At 39.2% G+C, this 26,777-nt stretch overlaps 1 protein-coding gene across 1 annotated transcript in view; it reads left to right on the forward strand.

Moving 5' to 3' along the window:
• UGGT2 (UDP-glucose glycoprotein glucosyltransferase 2) overlaps positions 1-26,777 on the forward strand; it is a 187,893-nt gene that overhangs the window by 6,176 nt on the left and 154,940 nt on the right. Inside the window, exons 2-4 of the mRNA XM_029936528.1 lie at positions 8,949-9,031; positions 17,597-17,727; positions 18,199-18,311. Coding sequence (XP_029792388.1) covers positions 8,949-9,031; positions 17,597-17,727; positions 18,199-18,311 — 327 coding nt within the window. The remainder of the gene's footprint in view (positions 1-8,948; positions 9,032-17,596; positions 17,728-18,198; positions 18,312-26,777) is intronic.

Genomic DNA, 26,777 nt, shown 5'->3' on the forward strand with positions numbered 1-26,777 from the left:
TAAAAAAAAAATAAAAAAAACAAAAAAACCCCAAAAATAACATTAAAAAAGAAAGGGGAGGGTAGCAGAGAAACAAATCATCTAGGTACTTAGATACTGTAACGAAGTAGAGCCTGCAGACAACTTACCATTCAAATCAGCTTCTAAGGTTTGTGAAAGATGAGAATGGTCTTTGAAATGCTGGGCCATTACTGCCCAGGTGTATTTCTATTCTTCCTAAGTGAAAGCAAATGAATTACTAAAGAATTCACTGCATAGATTAACTACAGTGAGAAATTTGCATCTAGCCAGAACGGATGTCAGCATACGGGTTAGGAACAACAGGGTGCCGAGGGTTAACAATGTCATTTATTGCTCAGAGGTCCTAGACAAACCATCCTTGGCTACTGGGTTTTTTCATAGGTAAAATAGGTTTATTGTAGGGACTGGTACCAGGGATACTGAGGCCTTGAGCTTTGTAATCTACTATGGGCTTGATGCCTTGAAAGGCTTCTTTATAGGATATTCATCAAATTTAGGGAGAGGTTTTAAGGAATCTGTTTGCATCTTGATGGGAGGTATAATGTGGATTCTGCCAATGTCAGTTGAAGGTCTTGCCTACGGAGGATGGATCCAACAGGGATAAATGATCAGTGCCCTCAGGTTTGGCTATAGTTCTGTCAGAGCAAATCAAAGATGTCAAAGGGTCATTCAGCTTACCTATTTTGATTACTATGAACAAATTCTAGAATTATTTTTCCTTTTGGGAGAAAGGAGCTCTGGTATATTTTTCTAGGAAGTCTCAGCCCAATAAATGAAGAGCAGCAGAGGAACTGACGAGAAAGGTATGTGTATCAGAGCACTTAGAAGGGAGTAGGTTCAGAGACGGTGTTGTAAACCTGTTGAGGCTTATTAGAGACCCCTGGTGCTCAAACCATTTCAGTCCTTTAGCACTAAGAGTGTACCTCTGGTGTCAATAAACACACACAGCTGCCTTGTCAACCTGGAGAGTGGTATCTCTGAGTTGGTTAAGTGGGAAGACTGGGAAGAGCCTCCATTAATCCTCGGAACCCCGTTCTTGGAAATTAGGAAGACACTGGGGATATTGGGTAGGGGGCTGCTGGTGCCTGGAGAGCTTAAGCTGGCAAAAGTCCCTTCCCCCACAATGACCTGGTTCTTTGCAAATAGTAAAAACTAGAGTTTTGGCTTTGTTTAGGGGCCTTCGTTTGTTGGAGATGAAAATGAAGAATTTAAAAAATTCTATCGGTCTTTTTTTGAGGGGGAGGGTGTGACATGTCTAGGATGTGAGCAAGCTTCCTTACCGAATTGACTAAATCTGCAGTGAACAGAGTTTGCATTCACCCCGATCCTTTTCCTAAAGGAGAAGGATCAAGTTCAACCCATTAATGAACAAAGAGTTAAATGCTGCCTAGGTGGATTCAGCATCTAAGGGATGACCAGAATTTAAAGGCAACTTGTGGAGTCAATCATAATAGTCATGAATGGGTTCACCAGGTTTTTGTGTGCCAGCCTAAATTTTGTTCCAACCAACAGGCTTAGGAAAAGCTACTGTAACTGCTCAGTGGAGATTTCCAGCAAGCGTTGTAGCATTTTGCCAGAAGTTAGGTGTCAATTTCTATAAATCCTTTTCAAGATATTCTCATTGGACTAGTTTCATCCAGTGTGGATAACACTGTGGATTGTTTGTTCTATTTCTGTGGAAAATGGCAGTGGAATTTTGATAGGGATTGCACTGAGTCTGTAGTTTGGGTAGTATGGATACTTTATTCATTTCATCTGTGAATATTGAATATCTCTTCCCTTTTCTATGTTTTTAATTTCTTTTATCAGTGTTTTATATGTTCAGTGTACAGGTTTTTACCTCCTTGGTTGAATTTATTCCTAGGTATTTTATTCCTTTTGATGTAATTATAAGTGGGATTGTTTTTAATTCTCTGACAGTTTGGTATCAGAAATGCAATAGATTTTTGTATACTGATTTTGTATCCTGTCATTTAATTTAATAGTCTTTTTGGTGGAGTTTTAGGTTTTTTTATATGTAATATCATGCATGTGATTTTCAAACAATGACAGTTTTGCTTCTTCTTTTGTGATTCGGGTATCTTTTATTTCTTTTTCTTTTCTAATTGCTCTGGCTAGAATTTCAAATGCTATATTGAATAATTAAAAGGGGTGAGAGTGAACATCCTTGTTCCTGATCATAGAGGAAGATTTCTCAGATTTTCACTGAGTGTTATGTTAACCGTGGGCTTGTCATATGTGGCCCTTATTATGTTAAGGTTTATTCCCTGTATATCCTGTTTTTTGAGAGTTTTTATCATAAATGGATGTTGACTTTTGTCTAATGACTTTTTTGTATCTATTGAGATGATTATATGATTTCTATTTTTCACTTTGTTGATGTGGTATATTATGTTGATTTGTAGGTGTTGAACCATCCTTGCATCTCTGGAGTAAATCCCACATGATCATAGTGTGTGATTCTTTTAATGTGTTGTTTGCTAATATTTTATTGAGTTTTGCCTCTGTGGTCATCAGGGACATTGGCCTTCAGTTTCTTTGTGGTGTGGGGGGGGGTGGGCGGTCCTTGTCTTAGTATCAAGCTAATGCTGGCTTTATAAAAGGAGTTTGGAAGCATTTTCTCCTCTTGAAGTTTTTGAAAGAGGTTCAGAAGAATAGGTATTAAATCTCTGAAATTTTGGCAGAATTCATCAGTGAATCCATCTGGTCCTGGACTTTTGTTTTTTTGGGAGTTTTGTTTGTTTTTGGTTTTTTTTAAGTTAATTTTGTAAGAGAAAGAGTGTGAGAAGGTGAGGGTCAGAGAGAGAGAGAGAGAGAGAGAGAGAGAGAGAGAGAGAGAGAGAGAGAATCCGAGCAAGCCCTGAGCTGTGAGTGCAGAGCCTGATATGGGGCTCAAACTCATGAAACTGTGAGATCATGACCTAAACTGAAACCAAGAGTTGGATGCTTAACCTACTGAGCCATCCAGGTGCTTCATTTTGGGGAGGTGTTTTTTGTTTTTGTTTTTCTTTTTTTCCTGACTCAATCTCTGTGGTAGTAATTGGTTCAGATTTTCTATTTCTTTGTGAGTCAGTCTTTGTAGCTTGTTGTTTCTAGGAGTTTATTTCCTTTAGGTGGTCTGATTTGCTGGTACATAATCGTTTATAGTATCTTATAATCCACTGTATTTTATTATATCAGATGTAATAAAATAGTTGAATAAAATATTCTAGCCTAACATATGTCCTCTTCCTCTGTTTCTTCCCCTGTTCCTCCCAGTTTACATTGATCTGATCCCATTCTCTGTTCCAGATCAGCAGTCTAACTTCTTCCACTCTTAGATTTGTATTTGCATTGTCCTGATTTGTATTCGCCTTGAGTCTTAGAGCTAGAACTTTTGTAGGATGCTCCTTAAGGTCCTTCACAATCTGGCTCCCATCTGAAGTACCAACCACATCTGACGTAGTGGGAGAATGGCAGCTCCTAAAAAGATGTCTATATCCTAACTCCTGGAACCCGTGAATGTTACCTTATTTAGAGAAAGGATCTTTGCAGATGTAATTAGTAAGGATCTTGAGACCAGATCATTGTGGATAATATGGATGGGTGCTAAGTCCAATGTCCTTCTAAGAGACAGAAGAGGAGAAGGTCATGTGAACAGAGGCAGAGATTGGATTGATGTACCCACAAGCCAAGGAACACTTGCTGCCCCCAGAAGCTTGAAGTGGCCATTCTGGTACCTTTATTTTGGACATCTGGCCTCCACAACTGTGAGACCATAAGTTTCGATTGCTTTAGGTTCCCAGGTTTTTGGTAATTTGTTACAGCAGCTCTAGAAAACCAATACAGATTTGATAAAGTGGAGTGCCGCTGTAAGAAATAGCTAAAAGTGTGGAAGTAGCTGGCCAGTCCAGGCAAAGCTGGAAAGATTTTTGAAAAATGTAGTTAAAAAATAAAAACCTAGATTACTTTGAGGAGACTGTTGGCAGAAATATGGGCATTAAAGGTGATTCTGCTAAGGACTTGGAAGAAAGGGAACGTGGTCGCAATAAAGCTTCTGTCATAGGGAATATGTATGTCGTCGTGAGTAGAATGTTGGTAGAAATAAGAACATTAAAGGCTCCCTTGGTAAGAGTGCAGGAGACGAGAGACCTGTTATTGGAAACAAAGATGATCCTTGTTTTATAGTGGCAGAAAAGGGGCTGAATTGGATTCTACAGCTGTGTGGAAAACAGAACTTGCAATCAATGAACTTGAATAGCTAAGGAGATTGCCAAGCAAAGCATTAAAGGTGTCCCCTGGTTTCACCTTGTTCATAGTAAAATGCAAGAGGACTGAGGGACACTGAAGGAGCTGTTCAGAAAAAAAGGAAGTAGCACTTGATAATTTGGGAGTTTCTCCTCCTACCCAGATGGCAGAGACTGTTAAAATGAGGAAACCTGCTGTTGGTGATGCATGCTCCGGAAAGAAGACCAATTTTATGGCTTTTTCTGTATAGGTTAGGCTTGTGACTCATGGGTCTACTCCACCGTCTCGGTAGAAGCCAGGGATAGAGGTAGACTTACGCAGGATGGATCTGTGGAAGGTTTCACTGGCACGAGCCTAGTGAAATCTACAAAAGACCCACAAAGATTTTGATTATGTTCTATCAGCAGAAACATTGCCAAAAGAGACAGAGACAGGATGAAATGAGAGAAGGCTGTCAGACTTTCAAAATTCCAGAGGCAGAAAATAGCTGATAAACTACTCGACTGCAAACACGCAAACGTTTTTCCTTCAAGAAAAAGGAAGAATGACCCTGAGGGCAGAGCCACGGCAGGCGGCACAGCGAGTGGAGCAGCAAGCTACTGGGGTCCTGCTCACGACCTGAAACCTAACAATTTGTCCTGCTGTATTTTGAGCTTGTTTGGGACTGGCAACTCCTTTATTCTTTGTGATTTCTACCTTTTGGAATTGGGATGGCTTTGGAATTTGGAATGTATACCTCAGCACTGCATTTTGGAAGCAGACAACTTGTTTTCTAGTTCACAGGTCCACATATGGAGAATTTTGCCCTAGAATAGAGCATACCCAGTTTCTTGCTTATACCTTGTTTAAATTATTTATGTGATGAGATTTGAGACCTCTGGCGGTATTTATTTGAGCTTTTGGTTTAGAGATGATGCTCTGATGGGTTGAGATTACATTGGGGGATTTTGGGATAGGACGTATGCATTTCATATGTGGGACAGATGTGGATTCTACGGAGACTGGGGTGGACTGTGGTGGTGTGAATGTTGGACCCCCCAAAAGATCTAGATCCTGACCTGTGGAACCTATTGTATTAACCCTGACACCAAGAATTTACACTTCTTCTCTAGAACTGTGAGAATAAATTTCTCTCGTTTTAAGCCACTATGTTTGTGGTAATTTGTTATGGTAATATAACACTCTACTACAGTCCTTTATTCTTGATACTCTATTTGTGGACCTACCATATTACTTTCTCCTTGGCTGATTCTTTCCCCTGATAAAACTGATGTCTTTCTAGTGTGTTCTTATAACATTTGGTCAATTCTCTGTAATAATCCTTCTTGCAAGGTATGTATGCTAATCTCTGCTGTAAAATGTGAGGTGCAAGGGATAAAAATATTTATTTTGCCAAAGCACAGTGCACAAAAGTGGGTGCTCAACAAGTATTAGTAATAAGAACTAGCTCAGTAGGAGCAATGAGTACTTCCATTCATACTTGTTTTCCCAAGGCTCAGTACACAAGGAGCAGGTGCCCAATCATGTTGATTCAGTGGAAGGGACTTCCATTAGGCAGGGTCTACTTCAGACCACCATCAGAATTATCTCTACACTCTTCCTGTACACCTAACCTGGGATAATCCAGACAGGGTGCTTAGTGTTACTTCGCGCACTTACCTGTTGTGAACAAATATAAATTGTCAGCAAGCCTTTTGTTGTATCAACTCCTTCCCACTATAATTTTTATCTCGTGGTATTGACTTTATACTTCTGAACCCGATCTCCTCTTGGTGGCACTGTAGCAGGCTGGGAGCCTATGGTTTCTTTAACCATTGCACTTCTCTTTTTGTGTTTTCTAGACTTCAGTATTTACTCACATCTGGGTTTTAGTGTATCTTTTAATAAAAACTGTAGGAAAATCAAAGAGGTTGAGGGGAGAAAACATGGAATAGGAAGAATTGAGAGCATTGGGTAGGTTGAAGGAGCTTGGGAGATAGAAACTTAAGAAAACTGTTACCTTTCTGTTTGGGGTGTTCCTTTTTTCATTAAAGCATTCATGGGAATTTCTCCCCTGCCCCCCTTCCTGTCTCTGCCTCTCCTGTCTCTGCCTCTCCTGTCTCTGCCTCTCCTGTCTCTGCCTCTCCTGTCTCTGCCTCTCCTGTCTCTGCCTCTCCTGTCTCTGCCTCTCCTGTCTCTGCCTCTCCTGTCTCTGCCTCTCCTGTCTCTCTCTACATGGAATCTTTTAGTTCAGCCTAGAAATTTGAGTGCCTGCTATGAGCATGGCCCTGTGATGATGAGTACTGTGCAGGAAGCAAAGATGAATGAGTACGTCCCCTACCTAAAGAAATGTATAATTTAGTATTATTTGCTAGGGATGATTACAGGCTGATAAAGGTAAATTTTTTATAACCTGTAACTTCTACATCTAAACTGCATTTATTGGTGTTGCTCTTGCCAAAAAATATTTTTTGGAATTTTACTTATAACTACTTATCAAGCTTTTTCATATATACAAACATATTCTATAGAAATCACTTTTTTCTCTTTGTGGCAGAATGATTTTGGGAAACACTTATTTGGAGCTAAATATTGTGTAAAACAAGTGAACAAATTGAAAATTCCAGGTTTGTTTTTTTTTAAGCATTTTTAAACTTAAGGCAAGGAGCTGATTTAGATGATCTCTCAAGGATATTTCTTCCTCTAAAATGAATGATGAGTTGTTGGCAAATTGCCTCGGAAAGTGAATTCCCGAAGAGTTGGGCAAGCGCTGAGAGCAGTGGTGTGTTGAGGGATAAGTATGTGCTAAGACTTCCTCAAGGGCTTCGAAGGCTCAGACTTCAATGTGTAAATTCTGGCATCGAGACGTTTGTGGACCTACCATATTACTTTCTCTTTGGCTGATTCTTTCTCCTGGTAAAACAGGTCTGCGGCTGCACAGCCTCTGAGCGGGTCTGCAGATGTCTCGGCAGGTCCATTAGATAGTAAGTGGTGCTCCCTGCTTTGCATACCTGTCCTTTTCAGATCACACATCCTGTTTATCCCATTATTTCCTCTGCTTTTTTTCAGTGCCATTGAGTTGGACACCATTAATAGCAAGAGCTGCTTACCCCTTGCTTTTAATTCCTGTGCTTGTCCTGTTTATGTGGATGAACTAACCAGTTTTTCTTCCCCTCCTCTTCCCTCCTTAGTGCCCAGACTCACAAGAAATACTTTGCATGTGTCTTGAATGTCCTTGTACTTCCCAATCATATTAAGCATTAAAGTTTCCCAAGACTCGGGAGAAGGATAAGCTGGGTGGTAACGAATCTGTGCCATCTGTTTAGTGCCTGTTTCCTCTCTCGTTTCAACAGGGGAATCTACTTGCTTTGGGTGTCCTGTGGTTTGTTCTATACAGAACCGAATGGCCTTTTACTTCATTATTTCCAGAGGTTTTAAATGGCTTTGGTCATTTTTTCTGACCTACATTCTGTGGAAAAATCAAAGTGACAGGGATTCAAAGCCAAAGATCTAATTTGATACACTAACTTCCTATTTCTTCGTTATGGTATTTTCTCTTTTAAATAATAAAAATATTGTCTATGTAAATAAGTAGCTAAATAAAAGTAGTAATATTTAAAGTTTGAGAGAGAGTGTGAGTGGACAGAGAGAGAGAGGGAGAGAGAACCCAAGCAGGCTTCATGCTGCCGACACCGACCCAACATGAAGTTCGAGCTCATGAACCATGAGATAATGATCTGAGCTGAAATTGAGTCAGATGCTCAACTGACTGAGCCTCCCAGGCATCCCTAGATACTTTTTTTCATTTTTCTTAAAGTTTATTTATTTATTTTGAGAGAAACAGAGCACAAGCTGGGGGAGGGGCAAAAAGAGAGGGGGACAGAGGATCTGAGGCTGGCTCTGCACTGACCACAGAGAGCCCGATGTGGGGCTCAAACCCACAAACTGAGATCATGACTTGAGCCAAAGTTGGACACTTAGTCAACTGAGCCACCCAGGTGCCCCTAGATAATATTTTTTAAAAGTGTTTATAGAACCAATTTTTGTTGGTAAGATAGGTAGTCTATTTTTTTTTTTTTACTTTTTACCTTTATATAACACTCCCTTCATCACTGTTAAATTCTACTTTTTAGTAATTTTCAGTAACATGGACAGAGCCAGAGAGTATTATGCTAAGTGAAGTCAGTCCGAGAAAGACACTTGTGGAGTTTAAGAAAACAAATGAACATAGGGGGAACAGAAAGGAAAACCAAGAAACAGACTCTTAACTACAGAGAACAAACTCCTGGTTACCAGAGGGGAGGCTGGAGGGGGGATGGGTGAGCTAGGTGACGGGCATGGACAGCACACTTGCATGATGAGCACTCAGTCATGTATAGAATTGCCGACTCACCGTACCGTACACCTGAAACTAATATAATGCTATATGTTAATGAATTAAAATAAAAACAAGAAATTATACTTCTCAGTGGTGTTTCACATGGAGAAACAAAAGTCCATTTTTTAGTTATAGCTAATAATGAGGAAAAGCCAAAAGTGATTTCTCATGCAGTCTTTTCTGGTCTCATTAAGAATCATCCGTTTGTTCTCTTTCCACATTAAAATGAAAGTCATGTTAATTTTTGGATGTTTTTAACCATAAGTTATAATTTGGTTCTAAGGTATAGTTTCTCGTTTCATTTTTCATTCCATCTATTAACTGATTACTTTTATTTTAATAGTGAATTTATGGCAGAAGAAAGTAATGAAAAATTTTGGCAGTTTCTGGAAACTGTACAAGAATTAGCCATTTATAAGCAAACAGGTAGGTGATGTGCCTATTATAACTTAAAAGTTTGGATTAGATTAAAACATTAGATCTGTTTTTAACATTAAGGGTGCAGTGTAAATGCTTAATTGGGTTAGTAAAACTGAATATTAAATTTGAACAGATATTTTCATGGAAGTTATTCCAAACATTCATTTCCAAAAAATAAAGGGTTTAATGCTTTAAGAAAATGCATATAATTGGCAATGTTTGCATGTTGCTTTATAATCAAGGAGAAATAGAAATTGTTGAACTATGGCTTTATTTTACCTAGATTTATATGAAATAGTATTTGTTTTGCATCTAGTAGTGTTGATTTTTTTTCATTTTCATTTCACTATCTTGAAGATAGTGATTCCCACCTTTTAATATATATGAATATATATTGCATATGTGTCTTTAGAATGAACACGTGTTAAAGTATTCTTAGAGGTCAGTAGATTAAAGGTAATGAAATTAGGTTTCATCAGCAGATGTTAAAAGGTTAATTATTATAAAGGAAGGTTACTTTCCTGTCTCTACAGAGAATAGAATAGACATTAATGTGGATCCCTCGAGTGAATTCTTTAGCTTTGTGGACATGGGGAGAGCTTCTTACTATGGAGTTAAATATAGAGAAAGTGTACTGTGGTGATTAGTTTATGATTTTGTTTTGGAGTGTAAATGTAATAAAAACAGTTTTGAATATTTTAAGTGTTCATTTATTGGACTCTGGCTCATGTGGTTCAGCAATTTGATGATTTTATGAGATAGGTTTTAAAAATAGAGCAGACATGCCTTTTAATGATACTTTAAACTGAAATATTTTCAAAACCAAGTAATTTGCTTTCTTAAAAAAACTTTTATTACTGAAAATCATCATTATTTCATCGTGAATATTTGAGTCACAAGAGACTGTGCACTGCGTTAGATACTGGGAATACAGACATGAATAGATGTGATCTCTGGCCCCTGGGCCCCACAGTATTGTGAAGGGGACGCCACTGTGGAGTGCTGAGGGCTTCAGGGGATGTGGCCGACGGGGACGCGCGTGAGAAACGGCAGGTAGTCGTTGTGTCAGAGAGAGCAGGACGGCCTCTCTGGTGGTGAGTGTGGAGTGGAGTTTGGAAACTAGGGGCAGCCAGGTGGTAGGGAAGGGAAGAGAGCAGGAGAGAGGCTGGAGGGCACCAGGAATTGTGACCACTTGGAAGTCAACTTGCAAATCAATGGGAAACTGTCATTGATTGACTTTGTATTTGCCCTGGCAATTTTGGTTTTGGTATTGAAGGTAAAAATAGACTAGGTTAGTATGTAAGATTCTCATAGTTAAAAAATCCACCAGATGTTGTGGCTCTCACCTAAGCTTCTGAATGCAGCGATCCCAAATCGTTGGTCCTCAGCATGTACTCTATAGCCGTACTTAGTACCATTTTCCACTGGGGAAGCAGTCTGGAAAACTATTTTTATGAATTTTGAACTCTTTAAGTTGCATAGATATATCCACATATTTTACATAAGTGAAATGATGTGCCTGGATAGTCTGATGGCAGATGATTATTAACAAGTTGGAATATAAGTTCAGGAATATATAAGCTCTATTTCAAGCATATAATGTAGGAGGTGTGTATTTTAGGGTTGAACCTAAAAGAAATTTTAGTAACTAAGATTTACTAACACTGAAAACATAATTCTATTAAAGTTATTTATAATGACAAGAGTCAAATGCATATGAGGCATCGTTGCCAATGTTGTTAGGTGTAGGGGAGAATGGCATATATGAGGAGTTAAATATATCAACGGCTGTCGGATTTACTGAATTTACTTCAGGATATTATCCTGGAGGAAACATTTTAAATCCTCAGCTACTTGTAATTTTTTAGGTTGTTGACTCTCCATGAGACCCCGTAAATACTCTTTACTGAAGAATAATTCCGGTGATCTGCTTGCCTAAAAAAGTTGTAAATATTGAAGATTTAACTTTTTGAATTCAGGTGCTAGTTTCATGCCATTTAGTGAGAACACGTTACATTATGTTTCAGCAAAGTAAGACCTTTTAAGCCTTGAATTGCCTGGTTTTTCAGCCATTTTATATGGTTTTGCTACAGAGTTATTTATTTATAAATGCTTCAATAATCAAGCATTGATAAGCAAGTGATATTAGCTAAGCTATGAGTTCTATGTGGTGAGTCAGAAATGTCAAACAAGGTTTATCTAATTCCAGAGTCCCTGTTTATTTTTACTTACTCTTCTGCTCCACATAGAAGAAACTCATCCTCAAAGTCCTTGAAGATTTTTATGGTTTTTACATAAGTAAATTTGCTTATGTATTTTAAATGGAAAGATTTTCAGAAAATGTTATGACATTTCTAATTCAGTTACTTGTAACTGAGAACTGGATTTGGGTAGGAGGATGGTTTCAGTCTGGATGTGTCACATTTGAAATGCTTGTCGATATCTAAGTGAAAATCTCGAAGGTGATAGAGGAGGGAAATTTAGGCGGCAAAAATGTAGGCTAAAGGGTAGGATTTGGGAGTTGTCAGCATAAAGAGGGTAACTAAAGTTACAGGGAGAAGCTGTGGAAGGAGAAGAAAATAGATCCCAAGGGCAGAAACCTGGAGAACATCAATGTTTAAGAACCAACCAGAGGAAGATCCAGGGATAGAGACAGAAAGCGTGATGTCATGAAAGCCAGGAGAATATTGAGTGGTGAGTGATGGATGTTATCAAATACTATAGACAGATCAAATAATGTGAATATTAAGTTTTTAACAACAAAAAAATTATTGGTGACTTAGCAGTTTCACTGGTATAGTAATCAAAACTGGTAGGTTGAGGTATGAGATGAGGTTCAAAGCAACGATAAGTATTGTTAAGTCTCTCAAGACTGATTATGAAGCATGACAAGATGCTGAACATCACACATCGTCAGGGAAATTCAGATCAAAACCATAGGGAGGTACCCCTCACTCCAGGCAGAATGGCTGAAGTTAACAACACGAGAGGATGCAGAGAAGGCGAACCCTCTTACACTGCTGGTGGGGATGCAGACTGGAAAACAATGCAGCTTCCTCAGAAAGTTAAAGACTGGGGCTCCTGGGTAGTTGAGTCAGTTAAGTGTCCCATTCTTCATCTCGCTCAGGATATCAGGGTTGTGAGTTCAAGCCCCATGCTGGGCTCCATGCTGAGTGTGAAACCTACTTAAAAAAAAATTAAAGGTTAAAAATAGAACTATCCTGGGGCGCCTGGGTGGCTCAGTCGGTTAAGCCAACGGCTTCGGCTCAGGTCAGATCTCACGTTTGTGGGGTCGAGCCCCGCGTCGGGCTTTGTGCTCACAGCTGGCTCAGAGCCTGGAGCCTGCTTCCGATTCTGTGTCTCCTTCTCTCTCTGCTCCTCCTCCTCTCATGCTCTGTCTCTCTCTCTATCAAAAATAAATAAAGCATTAAAAAAAATAGAACTATCCTGTGATCCAGCAATTTCACTACTAGGTGTTTACCCGAAGAATACAAAAGTACTAATTTGAAGGAGCACATGCACCCCAATGTTTATAGCAGCATTATCAACAATAGCCAATTATGGAAAGAGCCCAACTGTCCATCGACTGACAAATGAATAAGGAAGATGTGGTATGTGTGTGTGTGTATACATACACACACAGTGGAATATTATTCAGCCATTAAGAATGAAATCCTGTCCTTTTCAGTGATCTGAATGGAGATGGAGAGTACTATGCTAAATGAAATAAGTCAGAGAAGGATGAATACCATATGATTTCACTCATGTGGAGTTTAAGAAAACAAACGAACATAGGGGAAACAAAAAGGAAAAGCAAGAAACAGACTCTTACCTGTAGAGTTACCAGAGGGGAGGTGGGTGGAGGGGTGGGTTGAATGGGTGATGGGGATTCAGAAATGCACTTGACGGGGCACCTGGGTGGCTTAGTTGGTTGAGTGTCCGATTTTGGCTCAGGTTATGATCTCATAGTTCGTAAGTTTGAGCCCCGCATCACTCTGTGCTGACAGCTCAGAGCCTGGAGCCTGCTTTGGATTCTGTGTCTCCTCCCTTTGCCCCCTCCCCTGCTCATGCTCTGTCTCTCTCTGTCTCAAATAAACATTAAAAACAAAAAAGAAACACACTTGTGATGAACACTGGGTGTTGTATATATGAGTGCTATAAGTGTTCAGTCACCTAATTCTACCCCTGGTTGGGGTGGGCGGGAGTGCGATTGTGAGCAAATAAGATGAGTCAGTAGCAAACTGCGGAGGCTGCTACTTTTTACCCAAAGGTAATGGCGAGAGTGATTTATGTATATTAAATGCCAGTAGGCAAAGATCAAGTAAAACAGGCTAAGGAAAGTGGAAGAATATTGAAAGGGCAAAGTTGTTATCAGCAGGTTAGTTGGTAAGTCTGGATTGAGTTATTTTAAAACTTCAGCTAAAATAGTCCAACGTATCCATCTCATGATTGAGATGATTTTGCAAGTTAAGCGTAAATAACAGATGTGTTCTTTCTATAAAGCCCTGACCCCTACCTACATCCATCTTCTTGGAGACTCTGACAGGGACCAGTGACAAAACTTGATGTCAGTTGACAAGCACTACTCACATTGTTTCCATTGACTGTCTTCTCTGTTTTCACGGAGGACGGATGATCCCTGTTTGACTGATACAGTCTTCGTTATGGTATTATATTAATTTTGACTATTTTTCTGTTGGGCTGGTAGCTATTTTTTCTTTTTTAAGATCAGTTTTTAAGATAATATCTCTAATCTGTGCTGTTTTTTACTCTTGAAGGTAAGTATTATTTGCATTACTTTTATTCTTGAGGGAAGCTAACCATAACTGCCTAAGAAATCCTCTATAGTTCGTTAAAGAAGTAGGAATGGATGAGCACACCTGTTCTCATAGAACTCTTTAAAAGTACTGTTTTGGGAAAGTATCATGGCCTAGAATAAATAGACTTCCTCATTTCTTAAATATTAATTCCAGAAATGTACTGCAGGCCTACTTTATGTGCCAGGACCAGAAGGTACCACTGAAAGCCTAGAGAACATTCCTACCTTCATAGCTTATAGCTTAATGGGAGGCACAGCATTAAGTTACTAATAATTTTTAATTACAGTTTTGAGAATTGACCTCAAGATAGTGTGGTCCTGTCAGAGTGTGTACCAGAGGACCTGGATTGGGAGGTCAGGGAAAACTGTTTCCACAACCAATGACGTTTAAGCTGAGGTGTTGGAGTTGGCTGAATATGCACTGCCGGCCCTCCTGCATGTCATGCGGAAGGAAGAGTGTGTGAAGGCTCGGAGTGGTGAGCCCCTTCTCGCTCTAGACATCGTGGCTGGGTCCCCCATAGGCAGTAACGAGTCGGCTAGTGATCGGCCTTCCCCTCACCGCCATGTGATTTTGCCCACCAGTATTCATAGTCTTTATCTTTGTATTGTTAGGTATACGTACACTTCTACTGTGTGCTCTTTTAGCTCTGGTGATACTCTTTAATTCCCAGCTAATATTTGTGAGGAATCACCAACTTTATGTTACTTTCTACTTAATTTCCCTTTTGTGGCACTTTTGTTGGTACGCTTTTCTGCATCCCCGGAGCGTGCAGCATCTACACAGTCTTCTGTAGACCTCCACTCCTTCCCTGATTCTTGTTTCTACTTAAGTACATTCAGAGCTCACCCTCAAACTTGATGCTGAAGTCCCTCCAGTCATTTCCTGGTGATGTGAAGTTTGCTCCCTAGTTGATGCCTCATGAATAACTCCCAGGAATGATGACCTTGAGTTCTTCACATGCATGACAGTGTATGTGCATTTTGTACTTCAGGTTTCCAACTTTAGGGTCCTGTAGTTTTACTGGAAAATGCTGCAGTGCTAACCATTCTGAGCCTTCATTCTTAAGTAAATAGATTCATTGTTACTTTTTAATTCTGGAGAGTTTTCTTGAATTATGGGCTTTTTTGTTGTTGTTCTTGTTCATTCTGCTCTATTCCTCTGAATCTCTGTTGGGGATACAGTTATATGTACTATAAATCTCTACTATAAATTGGCCTGACTTCTGTATCTGTCATTTACTCTGATCATTTTTTCATCTTCTCCTTTATTTCTGATTCATTGTCTTTTCACATTTCGCCTGCATATTCGGTATTTCTGTTTTTCCCAGTTTTTACTTTGGTGTTACCTCTAGTGTAGTCTGTATTTTCTGGTATTCTTTCTTGTTCCTTTCTCAGTTCTTTCAGAACAGTTTTCATATCCCCTGTATTTTTGTTCTCTCATTCTTGAGCATTTTACCAAGAGCTGTAAAGGGATTGAGGTTTTTTTTTTACTTGCAAGCTAAAAACTTGGTTTTCCACAGTTTCAAGAATCAGACATGAGACATGAGAGTTCTGGACCCTAGCTGAAAGACTTCATAACTGACCAAGGGAAAGCTCCCAGTGGTCCACAGCTTTCTCTCATCAGCCAGGACCCATCACAGTATTTCTTGAGACTTTTTGCTGACCTGTTGGAAAGGATCTATGGTTGGCCTGATAGACCATATAAACGACTGAATCATAAGTTGGTTGTAATTCTGCATTATGTACTCCACCCTCTCCTCTGCCAGGCAAGCCAAAGTTCTAATGCTTTTCTGGCCTTCTGTCCAGAGTGGTAACAGATTTCCTTCCTTTTTCACTCCCATGTAGATACGTATGTCTGTACCTATTGTCTGATGAAGTCAGACCTTATCTAATCCAAGGTAGGTCTTTGTCAAAGTTGGTTGGCACCTTTGGCTTACCTGGCAGAGGAGAGGGTGGAGTACACAATGGCAGAATTACAATTACAGACTTGAAATTGACAGAACCACTGGTGGGGGGAATGGCACTTGGGTGGCTCAGTCGGTTAAGCGTCCGACTTCAGCTCAGGTCATAATCTCATGATCTCATAGTTCATGGGTTTGAGCCCCACGTTGGGCTCTGTGCTAACAGCTCAGAGCCTGCAGCCTGCTGTGTCCCTCTCTTGCTCTGCCCCTCCTCTGCTCTTTCTCTCTTGCGCTCTCCCTCTCACTCTCTATCGCTCTCTCAAGAATAAATAAACATTAAAAAAGAGAGAGAACAACCACCACTAGTGAGGAAGCCCACTTGTATGGAGGAGAGTTAACAACTAAGACCCAATTAGGGTAAATACCTTTGAATGTATTGCCCAGTTCTTGAACTGTAATCTCTTATTTTCTTTTCAATAATAGGCAAAAAAGTAGAAGACTGTTTATTGTCTGATTGACCATACTATTTTGTCAGTATGTACACTATCAATTTACAAGGACTTCTTTTAATCCTGTCAGTTGACTCATGGGGCTGGGTCTTTTCTCCTCCAAAAATCCGTGTGTCTGTCACCAATTCACCTCTGTTGTTAGATCTGTCAGGTACTGGGAAGGATCTGAGATTTTGTCATTTCCAAGCTAACAGATTAGTTTCGTGGATACTGACAGAAGACCTGAAACCCCAGATGAGAGAAAAAGACCTTATTACTCAAAATAAAAGCAGAACCCACCATGTTCCCATTATTTGTGGTGGCTCCCTGAGCCCCAGCTCCCACAGAGCAGCACAGAAAGCAAGGTGGCACCTGTACCCTGAATGGGTGGAGTTAAGGAGAGGAACCTAGAAGGGCCCAGCACCTTTTGAGCAAGCAGGAAATAATGTAGCTGGCAGCAGATAGGTCTCCATCTCCGCTCCCAGAGGCTCTCCATTCAGACAGTACCCTTTCCTCCTTTGCAAGGACGGTGTCTGTAGTTGCACGTCTGTTTTGGCTTCCCTTTTCATATCTAGGAACTGTGATCTGTGGGTACAGATCTGGGTCTGCCCCAGCTCCGCTCTTTTAATGAAGTTTCCATCAATTGATAACTTAGCGCCAAGGAGTAGAGGAGAGAAAACATGAGCAGGGAATGTCTAGTGGCCAGTTTATGAGCGTCTGCCCTTGTTGGCTCCAGGGCTGCTGTGCTCTTACCTGAACACGTCTAATGACCCCATGGCAACAGTGCACCCCTGGGGTGTCCGAGAGTTCTTAAATTCTAGGATTCATCCTTCTCTTGGTATCTTCAGGATCTTTGGAGATGGGTTTAGAGGAGGAAACAAGCTTCAGGTTATTTGTTCTGTACAAGAAGACTTCTCTTCTTTAAGGTCTGTTTCAAATTCTGTTTCCTAATGTATTCTGGACTTACTGATTGTACTTGGCTATGTGCATTAAATCTGAGTAGAGTTTATTTATACATGTAATTTAAAATTTATTAACAATCATATTCTTTAATTTTTGTGTGCTACTCATAGTTACCTCTTAAATGGTAGATGGGGCCTGTATCTTTTCCATAACCTTGGAGTGAATTGGTCTGATACGCTGGCATTTTCCAAATAGATTATAATGGCAATATTGTTTTCACCTGGAGTTACATTGATTGTACCTCACTGGAAGATCCAAATGAAGTTAATAAAACAGGTCTTGATTTTCCACTTTTCTCTAACCCCACCCATAACCAAGTTAGTAAGTTAGTTTTACAATAGAGGTGTGCCAATGTGTTGAAAATGAAATAACATCCTTTTATTTTGAATTTTTTTTATAGAATCTGCTTATTCTTATTACAACTTAATACTGAAGAAAGCTGGACAATTCTTAGACAATTTACATATCAATCTCTTAAAGTTTGCTTTCTCTGTAAGGGCATACTCACCAACTATTCAGATGTTTCAACAGGTATGTAAAAATACCCAAATTGTAGTTGACAAACATGCTGGTAATATGCATAAATCTATCTTAATATGAGTATCTTTGGTTCAAAATGATATACAAACTTGGAATTCCTGGTTCCATAGCCTATCGTTGATTATATTATCACTGCTATTGGTTGTAAATGAACATATTATATAATTTTATAGTTTTGTGGAATAAGGAAATTAGAAGAACAAGTCATTATTGAAATGAACTGTAATGAAAATTTTAATGTGATGGAATTTTTTTCAATAACTTTGAAGTGTGTATTTCCTACTATAAGGTTGATTTTGTTAAAGTATTTGATTCTGTCAGCATATAGATATTTTTTACTTTAATTAAAGCAATAACTTAATAGTAGTTGATGAGTTATTTTAATCAAAGGAATGTGTGAGTTTTAAAGATCATATTGTAATTATCAACTACTGTAGCTAAATATAATCTTTGAAATCTTAGATTGCAGCTGATGAGCCCCCGCCAGGTGGCTGTGAGGCATTTGTGGTTATCCATAAAAAACACACCTGTAAAATTAATGAGATTAAAAAGCTGCTGAAGAAGGCTACTTCGAGGTAAGTTAATGATAGCCTTTAGTGAACGATGCGGTTTATAAAAAGAGATGAGGGTTGAAGTAGCAGAAACTTCTTATAATAAGCAATGTCTTCATATTAAAAATTTTTATTAAAGCATGTGCTCTGGACTGAGAAAACTGAATCTGAGCTGGCAGTTCAAGTCCTTTCAGTATTTTGTCTCAATTAGCTTTCAATTTGAGAATATAAATTATATCAAAGTGCCATAAAATACATGAAATATGTTTTATATAATCATAAAATGTTTTCTCAGACACACAAAACTGTGTATTTATTTGGGTTCTCTTTATTTTTTAAGCTTATTTATTTGTTTTGTGAGAGAGTGAGAGCGAGAAAGAGAGAGAATCCCAAGCAGGCTCTGTGCTGATGGTGTGGGGCCCAAGGAGGGCTGGATCCTGTGACCTGAGCCTGAGTTGAGTTGGAAGCCCAACCACCTGAGCCACCCAGGCGCCGCTGGCCTCTGGCTCTTTAAACTGAATGTTATAACCTGGGAATAAAAAATCAATAATAGAACAGTAGTACAGAGTATAGAGTTGCAGTGTTATAATGCATTATTCTTTTTTTAACTTCACAGTACTTAATACAAAAGGATATGGACAGTCAGAAGGAAATTATTAATTTATTAGTGCTGGTATATGTTTTAGTGCCTGATTTATCTGTACTTCCAAAAGTATTAAAGTTGTTTCTCTACTTTTGAAAGAGCTCTTTATATGTTAAACAGTAATAAATATACAGTACTTCTTATCAGTACTTCTTTTATTTGTTGGAAACCTTTTAAAATATTTTCTTATATTAATTTTGATATACAGAAGCCTTTTTATTTTTGTGTAGGCAAATTTTGTGTGTTTTTATACTTAGTTTTTCCAAACTGAGTGAGAGATTTTACTAAATTCTGCAGTAGCTTTCCTAAAGTTTTTCCTTTCATTTTACCTTAAACTTTTAATCAATTAATTTTAAACTTTTAATTCATGTACTTTATTGTTATCAAAGGTAAGGAGCCTATCAGATCTTTTTCCTTTCAGATGGCTGGTCAATTAAATATTCATTATGTTTATGTTATGCCCTATGGCATAGCTATTCTGTATATTACCTATTTCTTATAGGAATGCCACACTGTTTTAGTATTTGTTTTCGAATGTATTCTGATATCTAACAATGAAATTTTGTTGCTGCTTTATTTCCTCCAAATCTTTTAGTTTTGTGTGTTTTTTTAATGCTTTCAAATTAACACTAGAGTCCTTTATATCAAATTGCCTCCATAAAAATTAGCATTGGTACGATTTTGATTAAAATTATGAGGGGTACCTGGGTGGCTCAGTCAGTTAAGCATCTGAGTCTTGATTTCAGCTCAGGTCCTGATCTTGCAGTTCCTGGGATCAAGCCTCACATTGGGCTCCACACTGACGGAGCCTGCTTTGGATTCTCTTTCTCTTCCTCTTCATCTCTCTGCCTCTTCCCCATTCGCACCCCCCCCCTCTCTCTCTCTCTCTCTCTCAAAATAAATTAAAAAAGAACAGTTGAATCTTTATTATACTGGGTCTCTCAGCAGATGACATGGTATGTCTTCCATTCATACTGTTTTTTTTTAAACATTAATGTTTTATAATTTTCCATGTTCTTAAAATCAGAAATAGTGGGGCACCTGGGTGCCTGTGTCAGTTAAGCATTTGAATCTTGGTTTGGGCTCAGGTCATGATCTCACCATTTGTGGGATCGAGCTGTCAGCATGGAGCCACCTTAGGATTCTCTCCCCCTCCCCCTCCCCCCTCCCTCCCTCCCTCCGCCCCTCTTGCTCTTCCATGTGCGCACACTCTGAAAATAAATTTTTAAGATAAGATCAATTACTTTCTTTTATAGTTTATTGTCAAGTTGGTTTCCATATAACACCCAGTGCTCTTCCTCACAAATGCCCCCTCCATGCCCATCACCACCCTTCCCCTCACCCATCAGTCCTCAGTTTCAGTATTCAAGAGTCTCTTATGATTTGCCTCCCTCCCTCTCCCTAACTCTTTTCCCCCCTTCCCCTCCCCATGGTCCTCTGTTAGGTTTCTCCTGTTAGACCTATGAGTGCAAACATGGTATCTGTCCTTCTCCGCCTGACTTATTTCGCTTAGCATGACACACTTGAGGTCCATCCACTTTGCAACAAATGGCCAGATTTCATTCTTTCTCATTGCCATGTAGTATTCCATTGTATATATAAACCACATCTTCTTGATCCATTCATCAGTTGATGGACATTTAGGCTCTTTCCATGGTTTGGCTATTGTTGAAAGTGCCGCTATGAACATTGGGGTACATGTGCACCTATGCATCAGCACTTCTGTATCCCTTGGATAAATCCCTAGCAGTGCTATTGCTAGATGATAGGGGTGTTCTACTGTTAATTTTTTGAGGTACCTCCACACTGTTTTCCAGAGTGGCTGTACCAGTTTACATTCCCACCAACAGTGTAGGAGGGTGCCTGTTTCTCTACATCCTCATCAGCATCTATAGTCTCTTGATTGTTCATTTTAGCCACTCTGACTGGCATGAGGTGGTATTTCAGTGTGGTTTTGATTTGTATTTTCCTGATGATGAGTGACGCTGAGCATCATTTCATGTGTCTCTTGGCCATCTGGATGTCCTCTTTGGAGAAGGGTCCATTCATGTCTTCTGGACATTTTGTCACTGGATTATTCGTTTTTTAGGCATGTAGTTTGGTAAGTTCTTTGTAGATTTTGGATACTAGCCCTTTATCTGATTTTTCATTTGCAACTACTTTTCCCTTCTTTTGGTTGCCTATTAGTTTTCTCGATTGTTTCCTTTGCAATGCAGAAGCTTTTATTGTTGAAGTCCCAAAAGTTCATTTTTGTTCTTGATTCCCTTGCTTTTAAGGGATGTGTCAAGGAGGAAATTGCTGCGATTGAGATCAAGGAGGCTGTTTCCTGCTTTCTCCTCTAGGGTTTTTATGGTTTCCTGTCTCACATTCAGGTTCCTTTATCCATTTTAAGTTTATTTTTGTGTATGATGTAAGAAAGTGGTCTAGTTTCACTCTTATGGATGTTGCTGTCCAGTTCTCCCAGCATCACCTGTTAAAGAGGCTGTCTTTTTTCCATTGGATACTCTTTCCTGCTTTGTCAAAGATTAGTTGGCCATACATCTGTGGGTCAAGTTCTGGGTTCTCTATTCCATTGGTCTATGTGTCTGTTTTTGTGCCAATCCCATACTGTCTTGATGATGACAGCTTTGTAGTAGAGGCTAAAGTCTGGGATTGTGATGCCTCCCACTTTGGTTTTCTTCTATATGACTTTGGCTATTAGGGGTATTTTGTGGTTCCATATGAATTTTAGGACATTTCTAGCTTTGAGAAGAATGCTGGTGCAATTTTGATTGGGATCGCATTGAGTTTGTAGATTGCTTTGGGTAATAATGACATTTTAGCAATGTTTATTTTTTACAGTCCATGAGCACAGAATGTTTTTCCATTTCTTTATGTCTTCTTCAACTTCTTTCATAAGTTTTCTATAGTTTTCATTGCACAGGTTTTTTACATCTTTGGTTAGGTTTGTTCCTAAGTATTTTATGGTTTTTCATGCAATTGTGAATGGAATCAGTTTCTTGATTTCTCTTTCTGTTGCTTCATTATTGGTATATAAAAATGCAGCTGATTTCTGTATGTTGATTTTGTACCCTGTGACTTTGCTGAATTCATGGATCAGTTCTAGTAGACTTCTGGTGGAGTTGGTCAGGTTTCCATGTAGAGGATCATGTCATCTGTGAAAAGTGAAAGTTTGGCTCCATCTTTGCAAATTCTTATGTCTTTTATTTCCTTTGGTTGTCTGATTGCTAATGCTGGGACTTCCAGTACTATGTTAAACAACAGTGGTGAAAGTGGACATCCTTGTTGTGTTCCTGATCTCAGGGAGAAATCTGTTTTTCCCCATTGAGGATTATATTAGCTTGAACTTTTCATAAATGGCTTTTATGATGTTTAAGTAAGTTCCTTCTATCCCAACTTTCTCGAGGGTTTTTATTAAGAAAGGATGCTGTATTTTGTCAAATGCTTTTTCTGCATCTATCGACAGGATCATATGGTTTTTATCCTTTTTTTTGTTAATGTGATGGATCACATTGATGGATTTGTGAATATTGAACCAGCCCTGTAACCCAGGAATGAATCCCACTTGATCATGGTGGATAATTCTTTTTATATGCTTTTGAATTCAATTTGCTAGTATCTTGTTGAGTATTTTTGCATCTGTATTCATTAAGGATATTGGCCTGTAGTTCTCTTTTTGTGTTGGGTCTCTGACTGGTTTGGGAATCAAAGTGATGCTGGCTTCATATGAGTTTGGAAGTTTTCCTTCTATTTCTATTTTTTGGAATAACTTGAGGAGAATGGGTGTTAACTCTGCTTTAAATGTCTGGTAGAATTCCCCTGGGAAGCCATCTGGCCCTGGGCTCTTATTTATTGGGAGATTTTTGATAACTGATTCAATTTCTTCACTGGTTATGGGTCTGTTCAGATTTTCTGTCTCTTTCCATTTGAATTTTGGTAGTGCATGTGTGTTTAGGAATTTGTCCATTTCTTCTAGATTGTCCAGTTTGTTGGCATATAACTTTTCATAGTATCCCTGATAAGTGTTTGTATTTCTGAGGGAGGTGGTTGTTAATAGATCCATTTGCATTCATGATTTTGTCTATTTAGGTGTTCTCTCTTTTCTTTCTGAGGAGCCTGGCTATGTTGTTTATTTCTGCCATGATCTTTATTATTTCTCCTCTTCTGCTGGGTTTGGGGTGCTCTTGCTGCTTCCCTTCTAGTTCCTGTAGGTGCTCTGTTAGATTTTGAATTTATGCTTTTTCTAGTTTGTTGATATAGGCCTGGATTGCAAAATACTTTCCTCTTAGGACTGCCTTTGCATCATCCCAGAGAGTTTGGATTGTTGTATTTTCATTTTCATTTGTTTCCATATATTTTTTAATTTCTTCTCTAATTGCCTGATTAGCCCAATCATTCTTTAGTAGGGTGGTTTTTAACCTCCACATTTTTGGAGTTTTTCCAGACTTTTTCCTGTGATTGATTTCACATTTCATAGCATTGTCATCTCAAAGTGTGCATAGTATGATCTCAATTCTTTTATATTTATGGAGGGCTGCTTTATGACCCAGGATGTGATCTATCTTGGAGAATGTGCTATGCACACTTGAGAAGAAAGTGATTCCCTAGCTTCAGGATGCAGAGGTCTAAATATATTCCATCTGTTCCAATGTGTTGTTCAGCTCCATTGTTTCTGTGTGGTTGATCTATCCATTGGTGTAAGTGAAGGATTAAAATCCTCTGCAAAAAGCACATTCTTATCAGTAAGATTGTTTCTGTTCATGATTAAGTGTTTTATGTATTTGGGCGCTCCCAAATTCGGTGCATAGATGTTTATAATTGTTAGCTCTTCCTGATGGAGAGATCCTGTAATTATTATATTATGTCCTTTTTCATCTTTTGTTACTACCTTTACTTTAAAGTCCATTTTGTCTAAATATGGCTACTCTTGCTTTCTTTTGATTTCCATTCACATGACAGATATTTCTCCATCCCCTTAATTTAAATCTGAAGGTGTCTTCAGGTCTAAAATGAGTCTCTTGTAGATAGCAAATAGATGGATTTTGGTTTTTTATCTATTCTGCTACCATATTTTGTTTGAATGGAGCATTTAGTCCATTTACATTCAGTGTTATTATTGAAAGATGTGGGTTTAGATTCATTGTGTTCTCTGTAGAGTTCATGCTTGTAGAGGTGTCTCTGGTACCTTATATTCCTTGCAACATTTCCCTCATAGAGTCCCCCTTAGGATTTCTTGTAGGGCTGGTTTGGTGGTGATTAATTCTCTCAATTTTTGTTTATTTGGGGAAACCTTTATCTCTCCTTCTATTTTGAATGACGGGCTTACTGGATAAAAGATTCTTGGCTGCATACTTTTTCTGTTCATCACGTTGAAGATTTCTTGCCATTCCTTTCTGGCCTGCCAAGTTTCAGTAGATATATCTGTAACCACTCTGATATGTTTCCCTTTGTATGTTAGGGCCCTTTTATTCCCTAGATGCTTTCAGAATTCTCTCTGTATCTTTATATTTTGCCAGTTTCACTATGATATGTCGGGCCAAAGGTCGATTCAAATTATGTCTGAGGGGAGTTCTCTATGCCTCTTTGATTTCAGTGTCTATTTCCTTCCCCAAATTGGGGAAGTTCTTGGCTATAATTTGATCAAGCACCCTTTCAGGACCTTTTTCTCTTTCTTCTTCAGGAACTCCTATGATATGGATATTGTTCTGTTAGATTGTATCACTCCTTTCGTGCTCTTGTATCAATTTCTCTCTTTTTCTCAGCTTCCTCTTTTGCTATATATGTGTCCTCTAATTCACCTATTCTCCTCTCTACCTCTTCAATCCTTGCAGTGGCTGCCTCCATTTTATTATGTACCTCATTTATAGCATTTTTAACCTCATCACAGCTATTCTTAAGGTCCCTAGTCTTTGTATCAATAGCTTCTCTGATGACTTCCATGCTTTTTTGAAGCCCAGCAATTAATTTTATGACAATTGTTCTAAATTCTTGCTCCATTATGTTGCTTATATCTGTTTTGAGCATTTCTGTGGCTGTGACTTCTTCCTGACATTTCTTTAGAGGAGAGTTCTTCCGTTTTGTCATTTTGGCTAGCTTTCTGTCTTTTGTTAGTTTTAAAAGCTCATATGCACTCTGCACCTGTGAGTATTGCATATTAAGGGAGGGTCATTGACTGTCCAGGACCTATCCGTTCAGGAAGTGCCTTCTAATGGTGTCTCTCAGTTTCTCTCATTGTGCCTTTGGTTATTTTATTTCCCTACCCAGTAATATTTGGGACTCTCCACCATGTGTACCTGGGCTTGTTTCTTGAGGTAGCCCTGAAAAGGAAAACAGACAGACAAATACACAGGGAACAAAAGAACACAAATGCACAGACAAACAAGCAAACCAAAAGGGGAAAAAAAGGAAAAGAAAAAAGAAAATGGGGACAAAGACAAAGTATAGTCTAAAAGCGTAAAACCAGTGGAGAGGAGAGATCAGAATGAAATAAAGGGAAATATATCTAAATGGCAAGAACTGATCGAATTGCAGCGAGGCATCAATGTTAGTCTTTCCCAGGGCCCACACGGGGAAGAAGGAGGAAAAAAAAAAGACAAAAAAAGAAAAGGAAAAGGCAGTTCTCCAGCGCAAATGGGCACAGTTTGGTGCAGATAGGCAGACCGAGGCCCTGCCTTGGTGGTTGTGGGGAGAAGAATGGTGGCGCCCCAGTCCCTTCTCGAACCAAGCGTTCCAGCCCACTCTTTTTGGTCCAATCTCCCTGTGCTGTAGGCAGGCCAAGTTGTATTTTCCAAGCCCTGTCTGGTTTCCAAACTCTCGTCCACGCACTTTAATGCTGCTTCCCAGAGATGAGATGTACTCCCGCATGCTGGGTGGCTTCCTAGCTGGGGATCAAGAAGGGGGGGGTGGGGAACAGTTTTTCTTGGTGCTGCCAGGGATCAGAGCGCCAACCCCAAGGAAAACATGCCAGCTAAAGGGAACAGATCTCTCTCCCTGCACCCTTTGGTTATAGATGAGATGATAGGATCACTCTCCGTCCCAGGGTGAGGATTTTCTCTTCTCTAGAGACAGCTCTATGAGTGTTTTCAGCCTCTCTTTCTCTTCCTCTCCTCTCTCCTTAGCTCTGTGTGTGGGGGGGGCTCCCTCCCCTCTGAGCCTCTGGGTCCATTTTTGTCTTCTCCAGTTGGCACTCACGCACGAGGTTGTCTTCTTTGTGGGCTTTGTCTTTTCCTCCAACTCTTGTAGATCAGGGTATTGTGGTTTCAGTCCCTCTTAGTTTGATAGATGCCAGCAGGTGAAAATTACAGAGCTCCCTACTTCTCTGCCATCTTGCCCTAGGCCCGTCAATATCTTTTTTATTTATTGAGATGTATACAAACTTTCTCTCATTGAAAACCCTGTGTATTACGGTAGTATATGTTAAACTATTATACCATCTTTGTATTTGTTAATGGTGTGAGATTATCTTAATTTCTGTTAAATTAAAATTGCTTATGTTTTCATTAAGATTCATGCTTTTAATAGATGAGATTACCTATTTAAATTATTAATGCCATTTTTCTTTTTCTTAGAGTGAGCAGTGGAGAGGGGCAGTGGTGGGGAGTGGAGAAAGAGAGAGAGAGAGAGAGAGAGAGAGAGAGAGAGACAGAAGACCGAGAATCTTAAGTAGGCTCAACACAGAGCTTTAATTCAATGCTTCTGGGACCATGACCTGAGCTAAAATCAGGAGTCAGGTTCTCAACCGACTGAGCCACCCAGGCTAATGCCACTTTTTTATTTTTCTAATCATTCTAGCTTCAGATAGTATATTAGACAATCTACCATGTTATTCCTGTGAATTCTGGTGTTTT

The sequence above is a fragment of the Suricata suricatta genome, chromosome 4 (assembly GCF_006229205.1).
Source record: "Suricata suricatta isolate VVHF042 chromosome 4, meerkat_22Aug2017_6uvM2_HiC, whole genome shotgun sequence".
Classification (NCBI taxonomy): domain Eukaryota; kingdom Metazoa; phylum Chordata; class Mammalia; order Carnivora; family Herpestidae; genus Suricata; species Suricata suricatta.